The following is a 19,573-nucleotide window of genomic DNA, read 5'->3' as shown; positions in this document are numbered from 1 at the left end:
GCTAAGAATGACCATGTTTATTATCCCAACACAATCCACTCACTCAACTGTCGCCACTCAGCCCTTTATAGCTGATACTATGTGAAAAAAGAACATGATTTACAGGATAGACCTATCAGTGTCTAATCCAAACATAGATTTATGATAATGAAAAGGTGACCTTGCAGATTTCTACACGATAGATGCTAATCTGAGAAATTCAAAACACAAATAAGGCTGCAGAGCAAATAGGCAGCTTGGTAATTGACAAAGTAGTAAGTGGAAGCCTTTGGAATTCGATTCAAGGGCAAATCAACAATAAGTATTAGTAAAGCCAACGGGTTTGACTTTGCTAATTCAGAGAGTAGGCCTAGTCATCCTGTGGGGGCTTCTCAAAAAAGCTTACCTTTACATTTAGAAATCCAGAGCTATTTATTGACTTTGTCAGCGCTTGTTTATTCTGTTGGAAAAGCAGACACAGCATCAAGAACTGTGCATAACAAACTGTGTCTATCCCCAACACCTAGGCCATCACATTGCCCCTAGCTCCACTTGACTCGCTAGACAATGCCGCCCCTCTCCTCCCTGCCACCCGGTACAGCTGTACCCCTCCTCTGTGCCCCTCTGTATACAACCACCCGCTGTACATTTGTTCTGTTAACACTGAAAAGCACTACGTTATGTATCTGTGTTGGTGTATACCTCTGTAAAGTGCTCCTTTCTTCTCGAATCTAGGCCTGCTCTCAATAAATACCACAATAATAATAATAATAATCATCCAAATATGTTTTTACGCCCAAATTACCAATAACTTTTATATTGGTTATTTATCTAAAGGTATCTACATTAGCAATGTCTATGTTTTTGTTTTACTTTTCTTTCTCGAAAGGGGGACTCTCCCCCCATTCCATTTCTGATCTTTTTATGAAAAATACTTGGACTTGTATTTATGAAGGCATTATCCTTACTTTACCCGTTACATTGCTCAACACAATTAAAGCATTTTTTAATTGGCAATTTGTAAATTTGGACTTGATTTTTAGCTTCTTGCAAAAATCCAATACAAGTGAAGCATCAGTAAAGACTTCAATATTTCTCTTGCTCTATAAAAGGGAATCCATTGGGAAGCACGTTTAGAAACTGAACAATGCGTGTAATATAGGGGCGACGTTGTACACAGCAAAACCGCATTCCGAACATTGATATTTATGTAAAGAAAAAGAGGAAAACAGGAATTACAAAAACAAGTTTTCCTAATCAGATCTGCTATTGAAGAACCATCTGAAAGATTTTAAAACAAATTAAGACATTGATTAACTCACTTGTGGATAAAGGGAGAACGTCTCAGAAAATCGGAACGAACTTGGGTCATCTTTGTGGTATTCACCGAACTTCTGACACTGAAAAAAATAACACAAACGTTTCTTCTATAATTATTTTAAATTTTTCCATCAGAAAAATGGCCATTGTAAGCCTACAAAATATAGAAAAGTTCTTTAAGCACAATGCTAGGTGTCCTTTGCATATATTCACCAAGAAGTTGGAAAAACCTTTAATCTTTAACCAGACAATGAGTAATTACGGGTGGTATTACAGCAGCTTTGCACTAATACAAGTGTTAATAACACTAGAGAGAAAATAGCCCTAGTCCAAACAAGCAAAATGTTTCAATGCATTTTTGCACCAGGGCAATGTTTGGCCAAGTCCTTTGTCCCACTGAAAAAATGCTTTTAGGGAAATGTGTTCTGCACTGGGGCAATTTTCGCCCTAGTGCTAATTGCACTTTTACCAGTGTTAAGCTTCTGTAATACAGGCCTTGGTATTGTTTGAGACTTGATAGTGTCTTGACCATTTGCTGGTGGAGAGCATGGACCTAACTGGAAAGGACACATATGAGTAATCCAGTTCCTTGGTGGGATACTGGTCAACAGTCTATATTTTTAATGGATTCCTTTTTTCCAATATGGTTTATTTACATACAACAATGTCTATTCCCATCTCAAAATTCACACAAACACAGAGCAGTAATTATATCCTTTGTGTTATTATATTGTAAACACATTAACCCCAAGACTAGAATGGTGCTGAAATTCTCATTTCTAGTCCTTTAATAGCCTAACGTAGACAGTATGCTTCTGAGGACCACGCACAAATTTCCCACACCTTCCCTCCCCCACCAATCCTGCTGCGTTACATCCCTCATTAGTATATACGAAAACCCTTCCATGACCTGGAAGAAACAATGTTATTACCTTCTATACTGGTCACTATAGCAGTTTCTAGCTGAGCTGGGGACCCTTTACTTTTCCTCAAAAGGGAAACCATGGGGAATGACCACGAGTTGGGCGGTATCCAACTTTATTAGCATTAGCGCCCATCCGTCAGGTGGTATTATCGCCGGATCACGGGTTGGCGCTAACTGTAAGTCCCCATATAGTCAATGGGAAATTTTCTGTGCAATTGCCGTGCAGTAATACCGCCGGCGGTAATTGCGCTGAAAATTGGCATTTTCTGGGTGTGTTTACGTCCAGCTCAGAGCGTAAGAAATTGGAGGAAGCTGATATATTATTTAGTAAATGTATTGTGCATTTGTTAGGTGGTTATACAACAAGTACATTGTGTTACATCACATTCCTTGATTTAGCAGTTGGAAGGTGTACATCTAGATGGTTATATATCACTCTGTGCCATGGCCAAACTTCACCATAAAGGTAGAAATTCAGGTCGCCTGACAATTTTGATAAGTTTGGAACATCTAGTTGGCTGGAAATACCTACTTCATTAACAAGACCTTATTTTGGACAAATTAGACTTTACCTCAAAACCTTGTTTCTATTTGATTAATTGCTATGCCTCACCAATGACTAAAAATCGAGTTCCCTTTACAAAACCTTAAACATGGTAATTATAGAGCTGAATAAATCCCTTGGGTGAAATTTCAAACTTTGTTTGCAGTGAAATTAGCACCCCAATTAGGAAAGCTGCAGAAACATTTAATTGGCATCTAGAAGAATAATAATCTGCTCATGGCATCCCCATATCTAAGTTTTAATATCAATGGCATGAAAGGGACGGCTTAATATTACTGAATTATTCTTTAGTATAGACCCTTTAATTGGTGAACGAGCATCAAATCGACTTTTCAAGGAAATCATACATTTCTGGTGCTGCGTGGCGCAGAGATTTATAATGATGATTATATTTTCATCTACATGATTTGATTGTGGAGAATAGAATTACCACGCAATGTCAAGACTCAACTTTTTGTTACCATGTACTACACATGGTAGTATTTCCTCTTCAAGAATTATAGAGGGGAATATTTCTACCTACATGTGTGTACAAAATGGGACAAGAGTAGTTTGTAACAATCTATTTGGAAGCTTAATGGTTGAAAATACTCACCTGATTTATATATTTTCCCAGGAGGAAAGTCTTGATCCTAATCTTATGTTAGACTGTTTTGATCAATTAGTAATGAATATAGGTAATAAACCATAAGTAAAAACAAAACCGTCTTGGCCAAATTTAAAGAAATCATGGCTTGACAAAACCTGTAAACGTGCAAAACAAGGTATGCTTAAGGCTTTGAAGAGTGTACCACCTTCCAGGTCACTCATCTATGCTAGGAGAACATTTTTTAAAGAAAAATTGGGAGATAAGAAAGAGCTGCAGAATATTGCTAAGAATAAGAATGCAGCAGAACCCAATCGCCAATGCTGCTAGAATATGGTTGATAATGGACCTGGATGGATGTTGTGAGAAACCTGAGGGTACTCTCACTCCTAGACCCCTTAGATCTTCTGCGCAGGTTGCCAGGGAAAGGCCATCGCTCTTTGATCCTGACCCTGGCAGTCGAGAAGCGAGAGAGGATCACCTGGGTGGAGGGTCCTAGGGGACTGGGAGTGGAGTGCCCTTGAGCGAGACATGGCATCTCCTTTTCCTATTGACGACCAACCCAACACTTTCCCAACATTCATGGGCTGTTATAAGCCAGTTCCCCTCATTTCTCCACATATGACACTTGACAGTACTGGGACCAAGAAGAGGCAACTAAGAGCAATGATGACTACACTCTTTTACCACTGTGGTACTGGCATGCGTAAGATGCCTGCTAAGAACTGTGAGGGTTAGGTATGTTCAGTTGATTGTGGTCAGGCAGGGCTGATTGGGCATCCACACCTGCAGCCTGTCAATGGGCTGCATGTGTATAGAAGGAGACCAGCCAAGAAGCAAGGAGAGAGACAGGAAGAGCAACTGGGAGAGTGACAGGGAGAGACACAGGAAAAGCAGCAGGGAATCCTATTTGAGAAACACGCTGAGGTCTGCAAAGGGACGCGGTCCATGTAGGCGTGGCGTGGGAGTTGGAGCTCTGTGGAGCAGACTGAACGTGAGAAGGGAGCAGTGTGGAGAGGCTGTCCCTTTCCCTTGTGTTGAAGATGCTTGTTCCCTGTGTGTTCAGAGGTGGAAACAGGAGTGCCTGAGGGGCAGGAGTTGGACCCCTGATCTGAAAAGCAATGGCTGTGTGATCTGCGCTACCAGGAAAGCTGGGAACGCGACCGGTGAGTTTCTAACAAGTGAGAAACATGGTGCGTGAGTGTTTGAACTTTTCTATTCTAAAGGAATACTTTATATCGGAATGGTAGCATGTTTGTGAAAACACGTTTTCAAATTACTCTGGTTTAAACCATTGTCAACTAGTGAACGATCAGTAATACTTTGTATCAGAGTGTGTGTGTGTTTAAGGAAACGTGTTTTTGAAAGTCTCCGAGTGCTGGGAATTTCGTTTGAAGCAAACTAAAAGAATATTAAACAACATGTTGAGTTGAAACTGTGTTGCGAGTACAACCCATGTCTATTGAATACCAAACTTAATGAAAACTTTACAAATACGCAGAACTGTTACATGTTGAGTTTAGTAGTAAACGGAATGTTAAATTCAAGAAAAATCTCTATTTGCTGAATTCTAAAGTGAATGCAACTTTAACATTGAACCGAATGCGAGGCATAATGAATACCAAATTGTGTGAAAACTACCTTTAACAGAATGATACGTTAAAAGCAGAAATGAACTGCAACACTAAAGTTTAATCTAACACAGTCACAGTCAAGATACTTACATGAAAACCAGCCATAATATTTGGGTGCCAGTGTGGCAAAGAACCCTAAGAAGACAAAGGATATTTTTGTGATACCGAATGTAAGTCTTGGGGAAGGGAACCCTGAGACTGGAAACAGGTACTGCCTTGAGGACAGAGTACCAAGGTTCTTTTGTGTTTGGAACTGTGTTACTTTGAACTTGTGGAAGGGAACTCAGAGGATTGACTAAACCTGTATCATCCTGAATTAAAGGTAATTTTGAGACTTTTGTTGGAACTGTTTTATACTTAGGTAAGGGAGCTGAAAGAAGCTGTGAGCTGAAAGAAGCTCAGAACTTTATGTTGGCCACTGCTTCCTTTGGTTGCCAACATCCCTACACATTGTATACATTCATTGTGAGGGCAAGTGTGAGTTTTGGGCACAGGTAGATTCTAAATTGAACCTTTTGATTCAGACTTTCCTTAGTTTCATTTAGGTAGGGAAATACCACCACAGCATAGGGCAAGTTAGGCCTTTTTCCATCCTGACAAATAAGTTAATAAAGTGTTTTATTTCTAATTCTGAATCTGTTGTCAGTGTATTGCGTCATGATGCCTTCACAGGGTCTACTAATAAAATTGAAAATAACATCTCATCTGAATCCTGCTCCGTTAAAGGAATGATTTCCCTGAGCACTTGTATAATCCTACCGAACAATATAAGGGTTAGGGGATACTGCAAAAAAAATGTTTTCAGTGCAACGTAATTGTGTATTTGCAGATGTATGACATATTCATAAACATTGCATAATAATATGGGGTGGGAGGCATCAAATACTTTTTTGCATGCAAATATAGGTGGTATGCAAATATCCCATTGAGTGTTTTACTGCTACAATCTTCAAAGGAGCCCATTTCACTTTCTGCTGAGCCCTATCAGCTAACATTTGAGGCCAGCATAGTGGACGGGGAGGGGGTGGCAGGAGCCATTCCTTGGGTTGAAGGACTAATGAACCACTTTCAAATTCCAAGTAAGATTATTTGGCAGTTCAGTAATTGACATCTGCTGATTTTTTGCATTGAAAGACAGCAACCACTGGAAACATTCTAGGAAACGACCCCTTGTTTCTTTTATGTGCTCAGCTGCTAAGGTATTTTCATTGTATTCATGGAGTCTCTGTCAGAAACCCTGCATCTTGTTACAAGGCAAGCCTAGTTGATCTTTATTTTTAAAGGGGCTTAATAAGGAACCCTAGTAAGTTATATATTTGTTTTATTTTGTTTAGGCTTCATTGAGGATGGATGGTAAAAACCAATGTAAGTTAGATTCTAATGGATTATTTCCTCCCCTGGATTCCTGATCTTTACCCCAATGCAGGTGCTCTACGTAAATGTATCCGCCAGGGGAGGGCGCAGCACGGCTCCACACGATGCCTCTACATGCCCCGTGACACACATGGCGTCAGGGCTAGTATTTAAAGAGGTGCAGCATACCGTGACCTTAGTTTCTTTTTTTTCGCACACTCTGCTTGCTTTATGAGCACATCTTCTTTGAATTTTGCTCGTTCTTTCAACAATATGCTGAATCTGACACAGACTTTAGGGTTTAGTCCCTGAGCAGACTCCGGGTGTCAGATGTCCGTTTCCAATCCTCACCGGAATTGTCTTTATTGCCTCAGTGAGGGGAATGACATGAAGGTTTGCGTTTCCTGTCAGTCGATGCACCCCAAGGCGCATGGGGAACGGGAGGGGAAGCTGTACACTTTACTACACAAGGAGAAGGGTGACAGACTGACTCGTTCGAGGTCAAGCGGCACAATTCACTGCACCGAAGAATGGATCCTAGTCCGTAAGGACAAGAAGAAGAAGGAGAACAAACACTGCAGGAGATTTCAGTCTCCCAGTTGTTCTTCGGGGCAGCATTCTTCTTCCTCATCGAAAAAGAGAAGCCATCACTCCAGGGATGACCCCCTCCCTCCAGCCTATGCGCCAATGGCCTTGGCGCCACCAGCGGACGGAGTCCAACATAGTCGCATGAGCCGGTAGAGACACAGATCCATCACGTGGCCGTAGCTCATCGGGGCCGAACGCACGTACAACAGACAAGATCCCAGCTCATGGTTGCATGACTCCTTCTTTGGATCTTGGTCATCAGACCTCCAGACTTCCTTCCACGACACCACCGGTGCCAGTATTTGACTGGGATATGTCCTGCTTCCTTGGGGGAATTGATGTTTTGCTTAGAAGACATTAATGAATCCATTGCCTTTCGATCGGAACCCCTTTAACCTAGGCAAGTTAGGGACTTTCCAGAGGAGTCCTACGGTGAACAAGTGAACTTAGTGGATTTTGCAGCCAACTTGCAAGAGGAAAGTGGCCTGGACACCTAACCAGAGCTTGACGTGATCCCTGCTCCCACCCCTGATAAGCCTCAGCCAACTTTTCAGCACTGGAATGCCACGGTGGTGGATACCTTAGGGTTGCCGCTCCCTCAATATCCAAGGTTCAGTACGAGCACAAAGATATTCTAGACGAGGGCCCAAAGAAGGAGACGCTACTGCCATTCAACCAAGCAGTAGAGGCTCTTGGTTGAATACAGTCCTTGAGCTGTAGCTAAAACTGGCCTCAGTCCTGACTGTAGAGCAGGATCTGGCAAAAAAGCACAAACCAGCACCCTCAGACATACTGTTCCTGTACACCCATGGATCACCAGAGAGTTTAGTTGTGCAGGCTGCCACAGCAAATCTGAAAAAGACATCTTCCCCCCTTTGCCCACTGACAGGGTGAGCAAAAGACTGGATGCCTGCGACAGGAACGTTTTTGGCTCTGCGAGCCTGAGCCTGCAATCCATCAACCCCTGCTGTGCCCTAGCCACATTTTCTTTTGAGCTTTGGGCTAGTGAATCTCAGCAGAAATTTCAGGCTTTGAAGGCGACTGCAAAGTCTCTAGGACTAGCTGTCCAACAGCGACCTCTGAACACCCCGGGCATGGACAGAGTTTTCACCCCTTCACCTCCAAAGCCCACAGGTAGGGGAAGGGGTCAAGCCCCCATCAGGCAACTGCCCCAAAGAGGGGTCGGGGTGCCCCCAGAGTAGATCTCTCAGCCTTCAGTGTGCCCTCAGCTGCCCCAGGTACAAAGCATCTAAGAATCAGACTTCCAGAATATCTCAATTCAGCAATGAATGGATGATTACCACTAACAATGCCTGGGCCTTATATGTCATTCACCAGGGACTGACTCCCTTTTGCTCATTGTCCTCCAAACCATCCGCCAGATGGGGAGATCTGTCAGCTTCTGGAAAAAGCGGCCATAGACCCTGTGCTCTGCTTGGAATGAGGCAAGGGTTGGTATTCGACTGATTGTCTGGTGCCGCAGGAGACAAGTGGCATCCGCCTCATCCCGGACCTGCAACATTGGCTAGTATCCCTGAATCTCCACGTTGCATACTTCCATGTGCCTACCCAAAGGAAACACAGGAAGTACCTGAGATTCAAGGTGGGAAATTGCCATTACCAATTCATGGTCCTGCCATTCAGCCACTCTTCAGCACCAGGGTCTTCACTAAGCTGCTAGCAGTGGTGGCAGTTTGCCTCAGAAGTGAGGGCATCCATATTTTCCCTATCTGGACGATTGGCTCGTCTGAACTTACTCTGCAGTCCAGATGTTGTGCATGCACTTGTACCATATGTGCAGCCTGTTAGGGAGAATTCTCTCTTTAGGCTGAATTTCCTAACCTAGTGAGTCCCCCAGCAGCTTTGCTGGATTTCTGGAGTTTGTTTTTTTCCTCCTGCCAAGACTGAGACTCTCTTCCTCCCACTCTTGGACATGATTCTGGTATTCCTTTGACTGGTAATGTGTTTTATGGGCTATGGGGTCCTTTACTCCATAGGGTCTCATGCGTTTTTGCCTATGTGTGTTACACAGCACTCTCCGTGCAGTACCACAGGGGTGCCATAATGACACCCCACCATAGACTCCATACCCTGGGACTGACTACTGTCTCCCAGGGCATGTAAAGTCACCATTGGCTTTACTAGTCCCAAATTATTAACAGAAACCGGTACAAACCATCATATTGTGGACATACTGGTCGGGCAATTCGATTGCCCCGGGGTCTGTTAGTTGAGGGGGCACGTCTCCGTCCCCCCTGATCGAGTTTTGGCTGGTGGCAGTGGAAACTACTTTTTATATTCGACCGCGAATATTTTCCTATGGGATTTTCCCATTGTTCGAGGCTACCAGCTTTCATTATTTAATTCTCATAGCCTCGAACATACCGCCGGTTTATTTAATTAATATTAATTCTCCGGTTGGTATTTTTTGCCAAGACTCGATTCTAAAATGGAGTTTGTGTTCTCTTCTGTGACTCCAACCCAAGTCGAGCCCTTTGTTCCACTTTTTGGCGGGCTTCTCCACATAAGCCTCCAAAAGTGGTGCCACTCTGTCTGGGTACCACAGGGAGTGTGGGAGGTGGTTTAGGCACCCTGGACTGAGTTACCGTGGTAAATCAAGTCGCACTCTTGTGTGACTGGCCCAAGTGGTGAGCCAGCCGGCTCACCACTTAGCATGTTTGAGTGACAGCTAGGCTGAGTGAATGGGGGTTTTCTGCATAAAAGCAGGGCTTTGGGGACTGGAACTTCAGAAGTCGCCACAGGACCTGAGAATCCGACGAGGGAGAAGCTGAGCCGACCTACCACGACAACACCACCGGTGTAGCCCTGCAGAACCGACTCACCACTTCCCGACGACAGAGAAGATCTCCCGGCTGGAGAGGCTTCTTCCCCTGACTAGTGGGCACAACCAGTTTACCTTTCTTTCTTCGCACCCCAGCCCGGTTTGTGGTCGGACTGCCCGTGCCAAGCACCCCGGCGGCCGGATAGCCACTCACCACTGAACCGCGAATCAACGGACCGCTCCTTGTACCTGAGAAACTCGCGGCTGGTTTCTTCCCTGGCAGTGCAACGGACTCCTGTCTTCCTCCATGACGAGATCCTCTCTTCCCCCGGACGAAGCACCGACTTGCATCCGCTGCCAGGAACAACTGCCCCCGCTGGAGTATTCTCACCACTTAAGGTACTGTGTCCGCCAGGCCTCCCTTTCTAAAGATTGCAACAAGGTAATAATAACTCCTTAACCTTCTGGACTGGGCTGGCCGCCTTGACCCTCTAACTGGTCCCCTTTCTTTGATCCAACTTCTTTTTGAACCATTACAAGACTTTTGTGCACTGCAACCATGTGACCTTGGACACATTCCGTTTGGATCCTCTTAAAGCGGATCCAGCCTACTAACTCTGAATTCACGGTTTTACTTTGCCTTCCTCTCTTGCTATGTTCTTGTAAAAGTGTTGGGATCTGTTTCAATTTGTTCCCTGCTTTTCTCTCTCTTTTTAAAAACGAACTATTAGAGTGCCATCTACGTTAAGCGCTCACCGCTGTCTGAAAATAAGTGGGCTTTACTTAAGACTTGTCTAATATTCTTTTAAGGGAGTGTCTATCTTTTAGTGACCGTGTTTTTGAATTGCTTACTATTAGTGCCTGTGTGTTTTTCTAAATGTGGTTTTAAATAAATAATTATATCTCTTTTACACCAAGCCCTGGTCAGTGTTTACTTGTTCTATTGTGTGCTCTTGACCTATTGTGAATACTCTGTATACTGCCTAACTCTTCTTGAGGGAAGTCTGACTGCTCAGCCACAGCTACCAAGTGGGTTAACTGCCAAACACCTGTAGTCCTAAATCTTTTGCAGTGGTCCCAGAGGGAACTGCACAGGTTTCTGCCTAACACAGCCTATTGCAGAAGTCTCAGGTTTCGCCATCCCAGTACATCAAATCCATCAGGTCGGTCTTGGCCACTCACCGGGGCCGGCCTTTCCCGGCCTAGGAACAAAGCAGCGAACAACTCCAAGATGGTGCATGTCTTCCAGCCACAGGAAAAGGTTCCTGCAACAGTTTTCCTGCTATTGCTAGGACTTATTGCTTCCTGTATTCTTGTAGTGTCGGCAGCTCGTCTGCACATGAGGTTACTTCAGTGGTTTCTGCCAGTGATCTCAATTTCGGAATGTACCTCCAAACTTCTGGTCTCGGTGAAGGTGTTCAATGACTTAGAATGGTGGAACTGGAGGGACAACTTGCTGAAGTGTGCATTGTTTCGACAAACATGGCCACAACTGACTTTAGTCACAGACGCGTTCTTGAAAGGCTGGGGCAATTACCTCCAAGATCTGATAGTGAGCAACCTATTGTCTCCCTTAGGGTGCTGGGAACACATCAATTTGCTGGAGTTGAGGGTGATCAGGCTCATCCTCATTGCTTTACTGCCATCTGTACAAGACAAACTGATGATCCTGGCAGACAACACAGTGGCCATGCACTTCCTCAACAATTGAGATCATGGGGGATCCTTATCTCTTTGCAGATAAGCAATGCGACTGCGGTTCTGGAGAACAGTGTCTATCTGACGGCTGCTCATCTGGCCGAAAGGAGAATATGTTGGCAGATGCCCTGAGCAGACAGTCTTTGGCCTCCAACAACTGGGAGCTTGGCCAGGGAGCTCTGGAGGTGTTCCCCTTTTGGGGGACCGCTCAAGTAGGCCTCTTCGCTTTCAGTGTGAACAGGATGTGCAGGTGGTTCTGCTCCAGGGAATTTACTTGACAAAGAGGTCTGGGGAACGGGGGATAGTCAATAGGTACCTCAATGCTCTATATGTTCCTGCATCATACAGCTGGTTCTAAACAGGCTATGCCTGTTCTGGCCCACAATGATCTTGTTTGCTCAGGACTGAGCCTGGAGAATGTGGTACCCAGAGTTGCTGGACATGGCTATCTGCCTACCCTGGCGAGTTCCACAGAGAGCAGACCTCTCCCAATCGATGGGGCTAGTCCTACACCTGAACATCGGAAACATGAACCTTCATGCTTGGCTGCTGAAAGGCTGAGGTATAAGGCTTAAGATTTGTTGGAGGATGCCTTGGACGTACTTCTCTCCACTAGAAAGTCTGCCACTAAATCCAATTATGCATGCCCGTGACAAAGGTTTTGGCTCGGTACCGGGATAGGGATCTGAACCCTTCTACTTACTCCATATCCTCAGTTCTGGATTTTCTGCTTTCTTTGGCCAAGATGGGTATGCAGATTGGCACAGTGGAGGGGTATAACTTGCCGTCATATCTGATTTTAGGATGACCCCTGAACAGGATTCTATTTTCACAATCCCGACATGCATGCAGTTTATGTGGGGTCCATGCAATCAGTTTCCCAGGGCTGTGACCAAAACGATCCTGTCAAGGTGGATCATCCTTCGTATCTCGGAATACTATCCTCTGGCTGTTAAGCATGTGTCTGCGGGTCTCTGGCACATTCCACAAGACGAATGGCTGCCACTTTTGCTCTACAACGTGGAGTCCCAGTTCCAGACATTTGCCATGCAGCCACATGGGCTTCTTGCACAAGTTAATTCTTAATTACTGCTTGGAGTCTCAGCATGGTCAAGACACTCGTTTGGGCAGGTGTGTACAGAGTTCTGGTTTAGGTGGTGCTTTTGCTATCCCTCCCTTCTCCAGGAATACTCAGTGCTTTGGGAATCTACCAAAGATGACGAATCCATGGGAGGAAAGAATCCATTAGAATAACTAATTGCTTAACTCTCAGTAACAGTCTTTCTGATGGATGTTCTTCCTCCCCCGGATTCCTCATCGCCCTCCTTTCCTGCACCTCTTGATGGAAAGCAAGTACACCATGGCTCTGCAGTTCCTAAGCATCACTGTGCTAGGGAAAAGGGTGGAACATAGTTCATGGGGCACACTGCCTCTATATATACTGGTACCAACGTCCTGTCTGGAGTGGGGCGCGTAGAGGCGTTTGGCAGAGGCGACGCAGAGCTTTGCTGTGCCCCAGAGCTTTGCTGTGCCCCCTGGTGGCATAAAGTTTCCATAGAGCAGTTGTGCTGGGGGATGGATATCAAACATGAGGCATCTGGGGTCATTTGATATCCTATGACAGGGTTACATGCAAGGTTCTGAAAAGATATGACACCATATTTTAGGAATTTTGGAGAACATTTATTTTGTATGTGTTTCGGGAACATGCAACCTTTCGGGGCTTGACCGGCTATAGCAGAAGAAGCCATGAATCTCTGTGGCTCTGCTTCGGATCGTATTAAAATGCTGCAAATATCCTGGTATTAAGCATCCCTGAGGTGAAGAAATGGTGCGTTAGGTGTCGGAACGCAACGGAAACCAACAGCAGGCATCGAGGCAGAGACGAGCAAGCAGAGGCACTGTGGCAGCTCGAGGAAAGAGAGAGCTGTGCTGCACTGGTGGTGCTCCAGAAATGGCTTCAGGCAGGAAGAGCGTAGGTCATTGAGCAGAGAGGAGGGCAGTGATGGCGATTTGGCACTCCCGGTTTGTCAGTGGATCCCTCAGTCGACTGGGAGTGCAGGAAGAAAGACGCTCTACAACAGCAGGCTACGAGTGAGGTGCAGTGATGACCCAGCACTGGGGACTACAGGGCTCATGTTCCTGTTGGCCGGTTGGCAGTTTGCGAGCCTGGGCTGCTGCCGGGCTTCCCGGGACAGGTGAAGAGTGTGTGATGCCGGTGTGACAGGGTGCTGTGGAGGGCGAGAGTCAGAGGGAGCAGAGGTACCAGTACCCTGGTCTGCACATCCTGACGGAAGTCAGTGGCCTTGAGCCAACCGCGCCGGTGCAGGCAAACGCAGTTGCCCATCTGACGAAAACCGGTATTGGCGATGTCCGTAGCTACAATGATGGCTTGATTAGACGCCACCTCGCCTTCTTGCAGGATTTCCAGGGTCTCCGCCCTCTTGTCATCCGGGAGGAAGTCCTGGATAGGGGCGATCTTGAACCACAGCTCCCTATCATAGCGGGCCGCAATCACGAGGGCGTTGGCCACCTTAATGGTAGTCGCTGCCGATGAGATAACTCGACGTCCCATGGCATCTAGCTTCTTTCCCTCGCTGTACAGTGGGGAAGTGGAGGATGATGCTGTCGCCCCTGCTGCTTTCTTCTTGGCTGCCGCGGAAACTACGGAATCTGGGGTCAGTTAAGCCCTGAGGCACACAGGAGCCGAATCCGGGACCCGGTACTTCTTCTCGTACCAGTCTCTCTTCGCAGGGGCCATGGAAGGGTTCTTCAGAAGGGACAGACCCTCGTCCCATATGTCGTGCAACAGCGGGACCGAGAGTACGGTTTTCCTCTTGGCTTCACGTCGTTGGTAAAGAAATTCCTCTTTCTTTTGTTCCTCGGGGAACAGCTGGAAAAGCTCAGAGGCCCTGGCGATCATGGTGTGAAAGGAGCCAATTTCGTCGGGGGAGGGGGGAGCCCGTGCGGGAGGCGACCGGAGATCCATTCCGTCGTCGCCACTGTTGTCAGTCCCTGTCGTCACCGTCTCTGTCCCCGTCTCGTCCCTTGGAGGAGGGGATGGGGGTGAAGGCTGGAAGGGAGGGGGAGGATGGACTCGCCTCCGCTTGCTCGGTGGGCTCCCCGACGGTTCAGGTGCCGCTGGATCGTCCGCTGGGGGTAAGGGCAACCTTGTCCTTATCTCCGTACACAGGGTCTGCAAAGCCATCAAGTTTGCCCCTGAATTGTCCTGTGGTGTAGGCATCGGTTGCGACGGGAGGACGGCTGGGGTCCTCCGTTTCCTCCACCGTTGCTCTCTATGTCCACCTCGTCGGGATCCTTTCCGTAGGTCCTGACCTCCTCGAACTTCTTGTCCAGTATAGCTTTGACGCCAGCCAGCTCATCCTCGGAGGTGGTATCTGTGTCCGTTAGGGCTACCGTGCCCCTCCTCTTTCTCATCCCGGGGTTCCACGGGGGTCTTCTCGATAGGCTGGAAAGATGTTTCCCGCCGGGGTGGCAGGGAAACTCTAGGCCTGGAAGGCGTCTCCACTGGGGTAGCCTGCGCAGGCTTCGCCAGGACCGCCACGACTCCTTCAATTGAGGCCTTTGCCGGGTAAATCAGGGCCTTCACGACCTTGGGTGCGTCTGAGGCCTTCACCTTAGGGGGAGGGTCACCGCCCCCCCCCCCCCACCCCCCTGGCTTTCACCATCAGGATCGACCGGGGCTTCTCCCGAAGCTTACCTGGGTTCTCAGACTTCCTTTTCACTGAGCCAGAGTGTTGGCTCGTGGATGATGGCGTCAGTGACATTGCGCCCTGCCCGGCAGCTGAGGAGCCCGAACCAACGGTGCTCCCGGTGCTTTGACTTTTGTTGGGCCCCCGTCGCCGGAGCGTCCTCAAAGCTCTTAGACGACTGCTCAGACTACTACTTCACACCTGCTGCTGGGCTCTTCGCCTCCAGCCAGTCAGCAAGTCGTTTATGATGGTCCTTCATGGTCCGGACGGACATGTTCTTGCAGAATGCACAGTCCTCCTCCAGGTGCCACCTGTCGGCGTCTAGGCAGTAGAGGCACCGGGAGTGCTCGTCCTCCTTAAAGACGTTCTGCAGTCCACATCCTGGGCAGTTCCTAAACAGTTTGGATCCAGTAGACGTCAAATCTCCTTTGTCCTGGGCCATGTCCGAATCGGGGTAGGCCTCTAAGGTCTTCCGGAATTCTCCAAGAAGTGTAATTCGATGAAAATCCGCCATTGAGGGGTGTAGAAATTTCCAAAACGGGTCCGCGTTGATCGGAAGAAGAATCAGTAGAGCTTGGGGTTCGAATTGACCGAAACAATAATAGTAAACTCTTTGAAAAAACGCAATACGCAGTAAAAGCTCGAGAGCTACAGCACGAAGACACCAAACACTTGAACGTGCGGTAAAAATCTGAAGAGGTCTGCCAGAGGAGGGGCTTAGGTAGAGGGCAGTCATTGGCTGGGGGAGTATGACCCAGAGACCAGTGATTGGTTTCTAGTAGAAAGACAGTTCAGAAACAAAACTGAAACTGATTTTTTCTTTTAACCGAGGAGTCCCGGTCTGACGACAGGGAATATTCATGAGCATGTGAATCCATGCCAGACCCCATGCTGGAGAATATAAGCTCTTGTGTCAGTGCATGCCAAGGATCATAAAAGACACGGCGGATGTAGTGATTAGGTCGGGGTAAAGGAGACAGTGAGTCGCTCGATTTTAAGTACACATTTGAACCTGGTACACCTACAAAAAAATAATGTTGGTAATTTTAATGACAAGATAACATATCGATAGACGCAATTTGCATTCCTCCGGTTTGCTCGATGGAACCCCGCCCCCTTCACAACAACAAACATTTTCTGTCTGTAGGTGCTTCTGTTAATGCCATCACTTTCAAGTCAAAGTTCACCTGTGTGCTTCAGACTAGCAAAGGTTTTGTACGTCTCTGGTTCCTACTCGTACAAATAATAAACAGGATTTCTTTTCACTGCAATGAGCTCCAGCTTGGGGCAATGTGTTGGAAAGAGCAACATTAAGCCTAGATAATGCGAACATTGGTGATGCATTTTTCAGTATACTAAGAAGCACGAGTGCGTGCGTTACATTCCGTGTAATGCTACTCTAGAGGCAGTGCACGGCTAGGTAGATATACAGAGTTTAGGCTGTCACCACGAGTGTTTGTATGCCAAGATTGCACAATGCTTTAGCATGGCATCAATGTTCATGTGTATATCATGCTGGCCGTTATGCCAATCCAACGTCCCACTTGCAGGATTGAAACCTTACATCCTTCAAGCACCTGAAACCTGGCTTTGGAGACTCCAAAGCCAGGTTTGAGGTGCTTGAACTTTGTAACATGTAGGTTAAATCACTATACCTGGACTAATCGCCAAGGGACCCACGTACATATGTTGAACGATCATAGTGCGCACAGAGAAGGTGGCTTGCACCATCAGAACTATGACTAAGGAAGACCATTCTTATAAATACGTTGTCAGCAGTGAGGCTTACATCTCTGTTTTAAATGGGAATGAGGTGAAGGAAGCCTCCCTTACTACTATTAAGGCAGTGCATTGTGTTGAGCACAAACCCAGAGGAGAACAGCCTCTAGTAAAGACAGGGCACATTACTCAATAATCATTGTGTAGTCACTTACCTTTCGGCTGTAACCATTGCAGAGTACCCCATCGATGTTTTCTTTAAAAAAAAAAAATGCATAGCGTGGTTTGCTTTTTAGTGTTAAATTAATGTTTCTTTGTGCAATGGCGGATAAGGTGACAGTCCGTCAAAGTGGGTGTGCTGGGGTGCAATAAGGGGGCGAGTAACCCAATAAGTGTAGGAGTAGTGCACAATGCCAGAGCGGTGACGCACAATGCTCTTGGGGGTCTCAAGCAGTGCACTTGAAGGTGATTCCAAACTAGCTCTGTTTGTGTTTTTCATCAACATTGGTTAGGAACTGCCCATGGTCGGACTGGGCTATAAAACTGTCTCTGGCACCAATGGAAAAGTGGGCCACAGTTGCAAATGGCAATTAATTCCTTTTTTGACACTGTTTGAATAGTACCTAAGGGGGAGTTTTTTGATAAAATGTGATGCAAATTGTGCATTTTAAAGAATATTTCTTCAGCAACACAGGTCAAAACACTAGCCACATAATGAAGTAATTAATCAAACTGGCCCATATCGGCCATAAAGCTGGCCCACACCAGCATTTTGTGTCAACCATGGGCCAATTGCCCTATAGGCCAGTCCGAGCTTGATACTGCCCCAATGAGCGCTCCCAGGGCCCAAAAGGATTATAGCTGATGAAGGACATTTATCACTCCGAATCGACCTCCTGAGAGACCTCACTCAGCCTACTACCATACTAAGGTAAGTCAGGTGGCCCACTTGCTTGCCCCCTCCCAGGTGCAATGCAGGCCTGGCCGGCATGGGTTGGGAGGATGACTTGCACGACTCACTAGCACGAAGAGCAGCCCATTGGCTGCCTGGCGTTTTTTATCGGCTTTTGACTTAGTCCCCGATCATGGCGTAGGTACTTTCAAACATCACTGCGCCTCTGCCATGGCCTCATCCAAAGCAGTAGGAAAGATGATGGCCTCTAAGGGCCAAATGAGAACTCATTTTTGGGACTCCGTGGCCTAATGTTACAAGTATTGTTTTGTGTTCTCCTAGGTGCCACTAATGATGACTACTTCAATACTCTTAAAAAAAAGTCTGTGTGTTTTTCGGACACCCCCAGTTTGCGACTCTGCCTCACCCCGAACTGCCGTTATTTATAGTCTCCCACCGTCCTCATAGTCCTTTCCATTCTTACTCTTTCACATCACCCTCTTCTGCTGCAGTCCTGCCCAATGGTGGGTGGACACCCAATCTTTTTGGGACGAGCTATGCTTAGGCCATGAAAGCCTTTTTGACCTGGGAAGTGGTAAAATGTTTACGTGACCTGAGCCTTCTGAAGTGAGACGCCAAATTAAAGCATTTTGTACTCTGAACTGCTTTTCTTTTTCTTAATTTTCTTCTGTTTTCTTTTCTTCTTTTCTCTTGTTTATACAGTGATGATATTTGTGATTTAATACGTACTGCTATTTTAATTTTGTGAAAAGTCGATTTCTTTGACTAAAACACAATAAATAAATTAAAGAAGCAAAGTCCCAAGGTGTCCCCTGTCCCTCCAGATTTTATGGGTCTCCTATCCCCCTGCGTTTAAGGCTTTCATCAAGGGGGTGTGCATATCTAAAGTCCCTGGGATTAGAAGAGGACTGTAATACGAGCTAAGAAAGATAGAAGGGGCAGTGGCAGATCTGGAGAGGGACCAGGCAGGAGGGTGGCAGACAGGGGAAAGAGTTGACACAGACACCGGCGTCGCAACGCAAGGTGTAGGAGGCATTGTCAAATTTTGAGAACAGCAGATGGGATGTGCAGACTCACAGGGAGGCCGACAAGGCAGGGAAGTTACTGGCGTGGCTGCTCCGTCGAGAACAGCCACGGCACACCATTACACAAATTCAAAGGGGTCGGGGGGGCTGTCAGCAGACTTGACCTGCACTCAGGAAGGGATCAATGAAGCTTTCAGGCTTTTCTATCAGTCCTATCAGTCCTTATACACGAGTGAGGGGACGTATTCCTCGAGGGAAGCAGATGAGCTGTTAGAGTTGATCCACCTGCCGGTCCTGACTGCGGACGTTAGGGAGGAGTTGGAAGGGCCAATTGAAGAGGCGTAAATATGCGAGGCGTTGTGGTCAATGAAAAAGAGTAAATCTCTGGGGAGCGACTGTTTCCCGCTAGAGTTTTACGAAGTATATGCAGACCTCCTGGTTCCGCAGATTAAGAAAGCGTATGATGAGGCCATGAGGACAGGGATTCTTCCTGCGTCAATGAGCGAGGCAGTGATACCGGTTCTATTAAAGGAACAAAAGGACCCCCAGACTGCGCATCCTATTATCCAATTACTAGGTACTACATTGACACAACATCAGGGACCCAATTGGCACGTACAGAAGAGAACCAAAAAGAACACGATAACAGGTACCAGTATTTTTACTACTTCCCCCAGCCATGACAGGACCCAATCAAAGGCAAGCAGTAGCCAATCCGTGTTTTGAACTCCAACTTTTTGCATTTGAACACCTAGATTGTGCATTGCCTCAAT

The 19,573-nt window shown here is 46.6% G+C and overlaps 1 protein-coding gene across 1 annotated transcript in view; it reads right to left on the bottom strand.

Moving 5' to 3' along the window:
* Nucleotides 1–19,573, bottom strand: part of SEC23A (SEC23 homolog A, COPII coat complex component) — a 1,668,754-nt gene that overhangs the window by 284,123 nt on the left and 1,365,058 nt on the right. Inside the window, exon 15 of the mRNA XM_069637506.1 lies at nucleotides 1,302–1,379. Coding sequence (XP_069493607.1) covers nucleotides 1,302–1,379 — 78 coding nt within the window. The remainder of the gene's footprint in view (nucleotides 1–1,301; nucleotides 1,380–19,573) is intronic.

This window comes from Ambystoma mexicanum, chromosome 14 (assembly GCF_040938575.1).
Source record: "Ambystoma mexicanum isolate Mex_15411 chromosome 14, UKY_AmexF1_1, whole genome shotgun sequence".
Taxonomy (NCBI): Eukaryota; Metazoa; Chordata; class Amphibia; order Caudata; family Ambystomatidae; genus Ambystoma; species Ambystoma mexicanum.
Note: the sequence above shows the minus strand (reverse complement) of the source record. Positions and strands in the feature narration are given on the sequence as shown.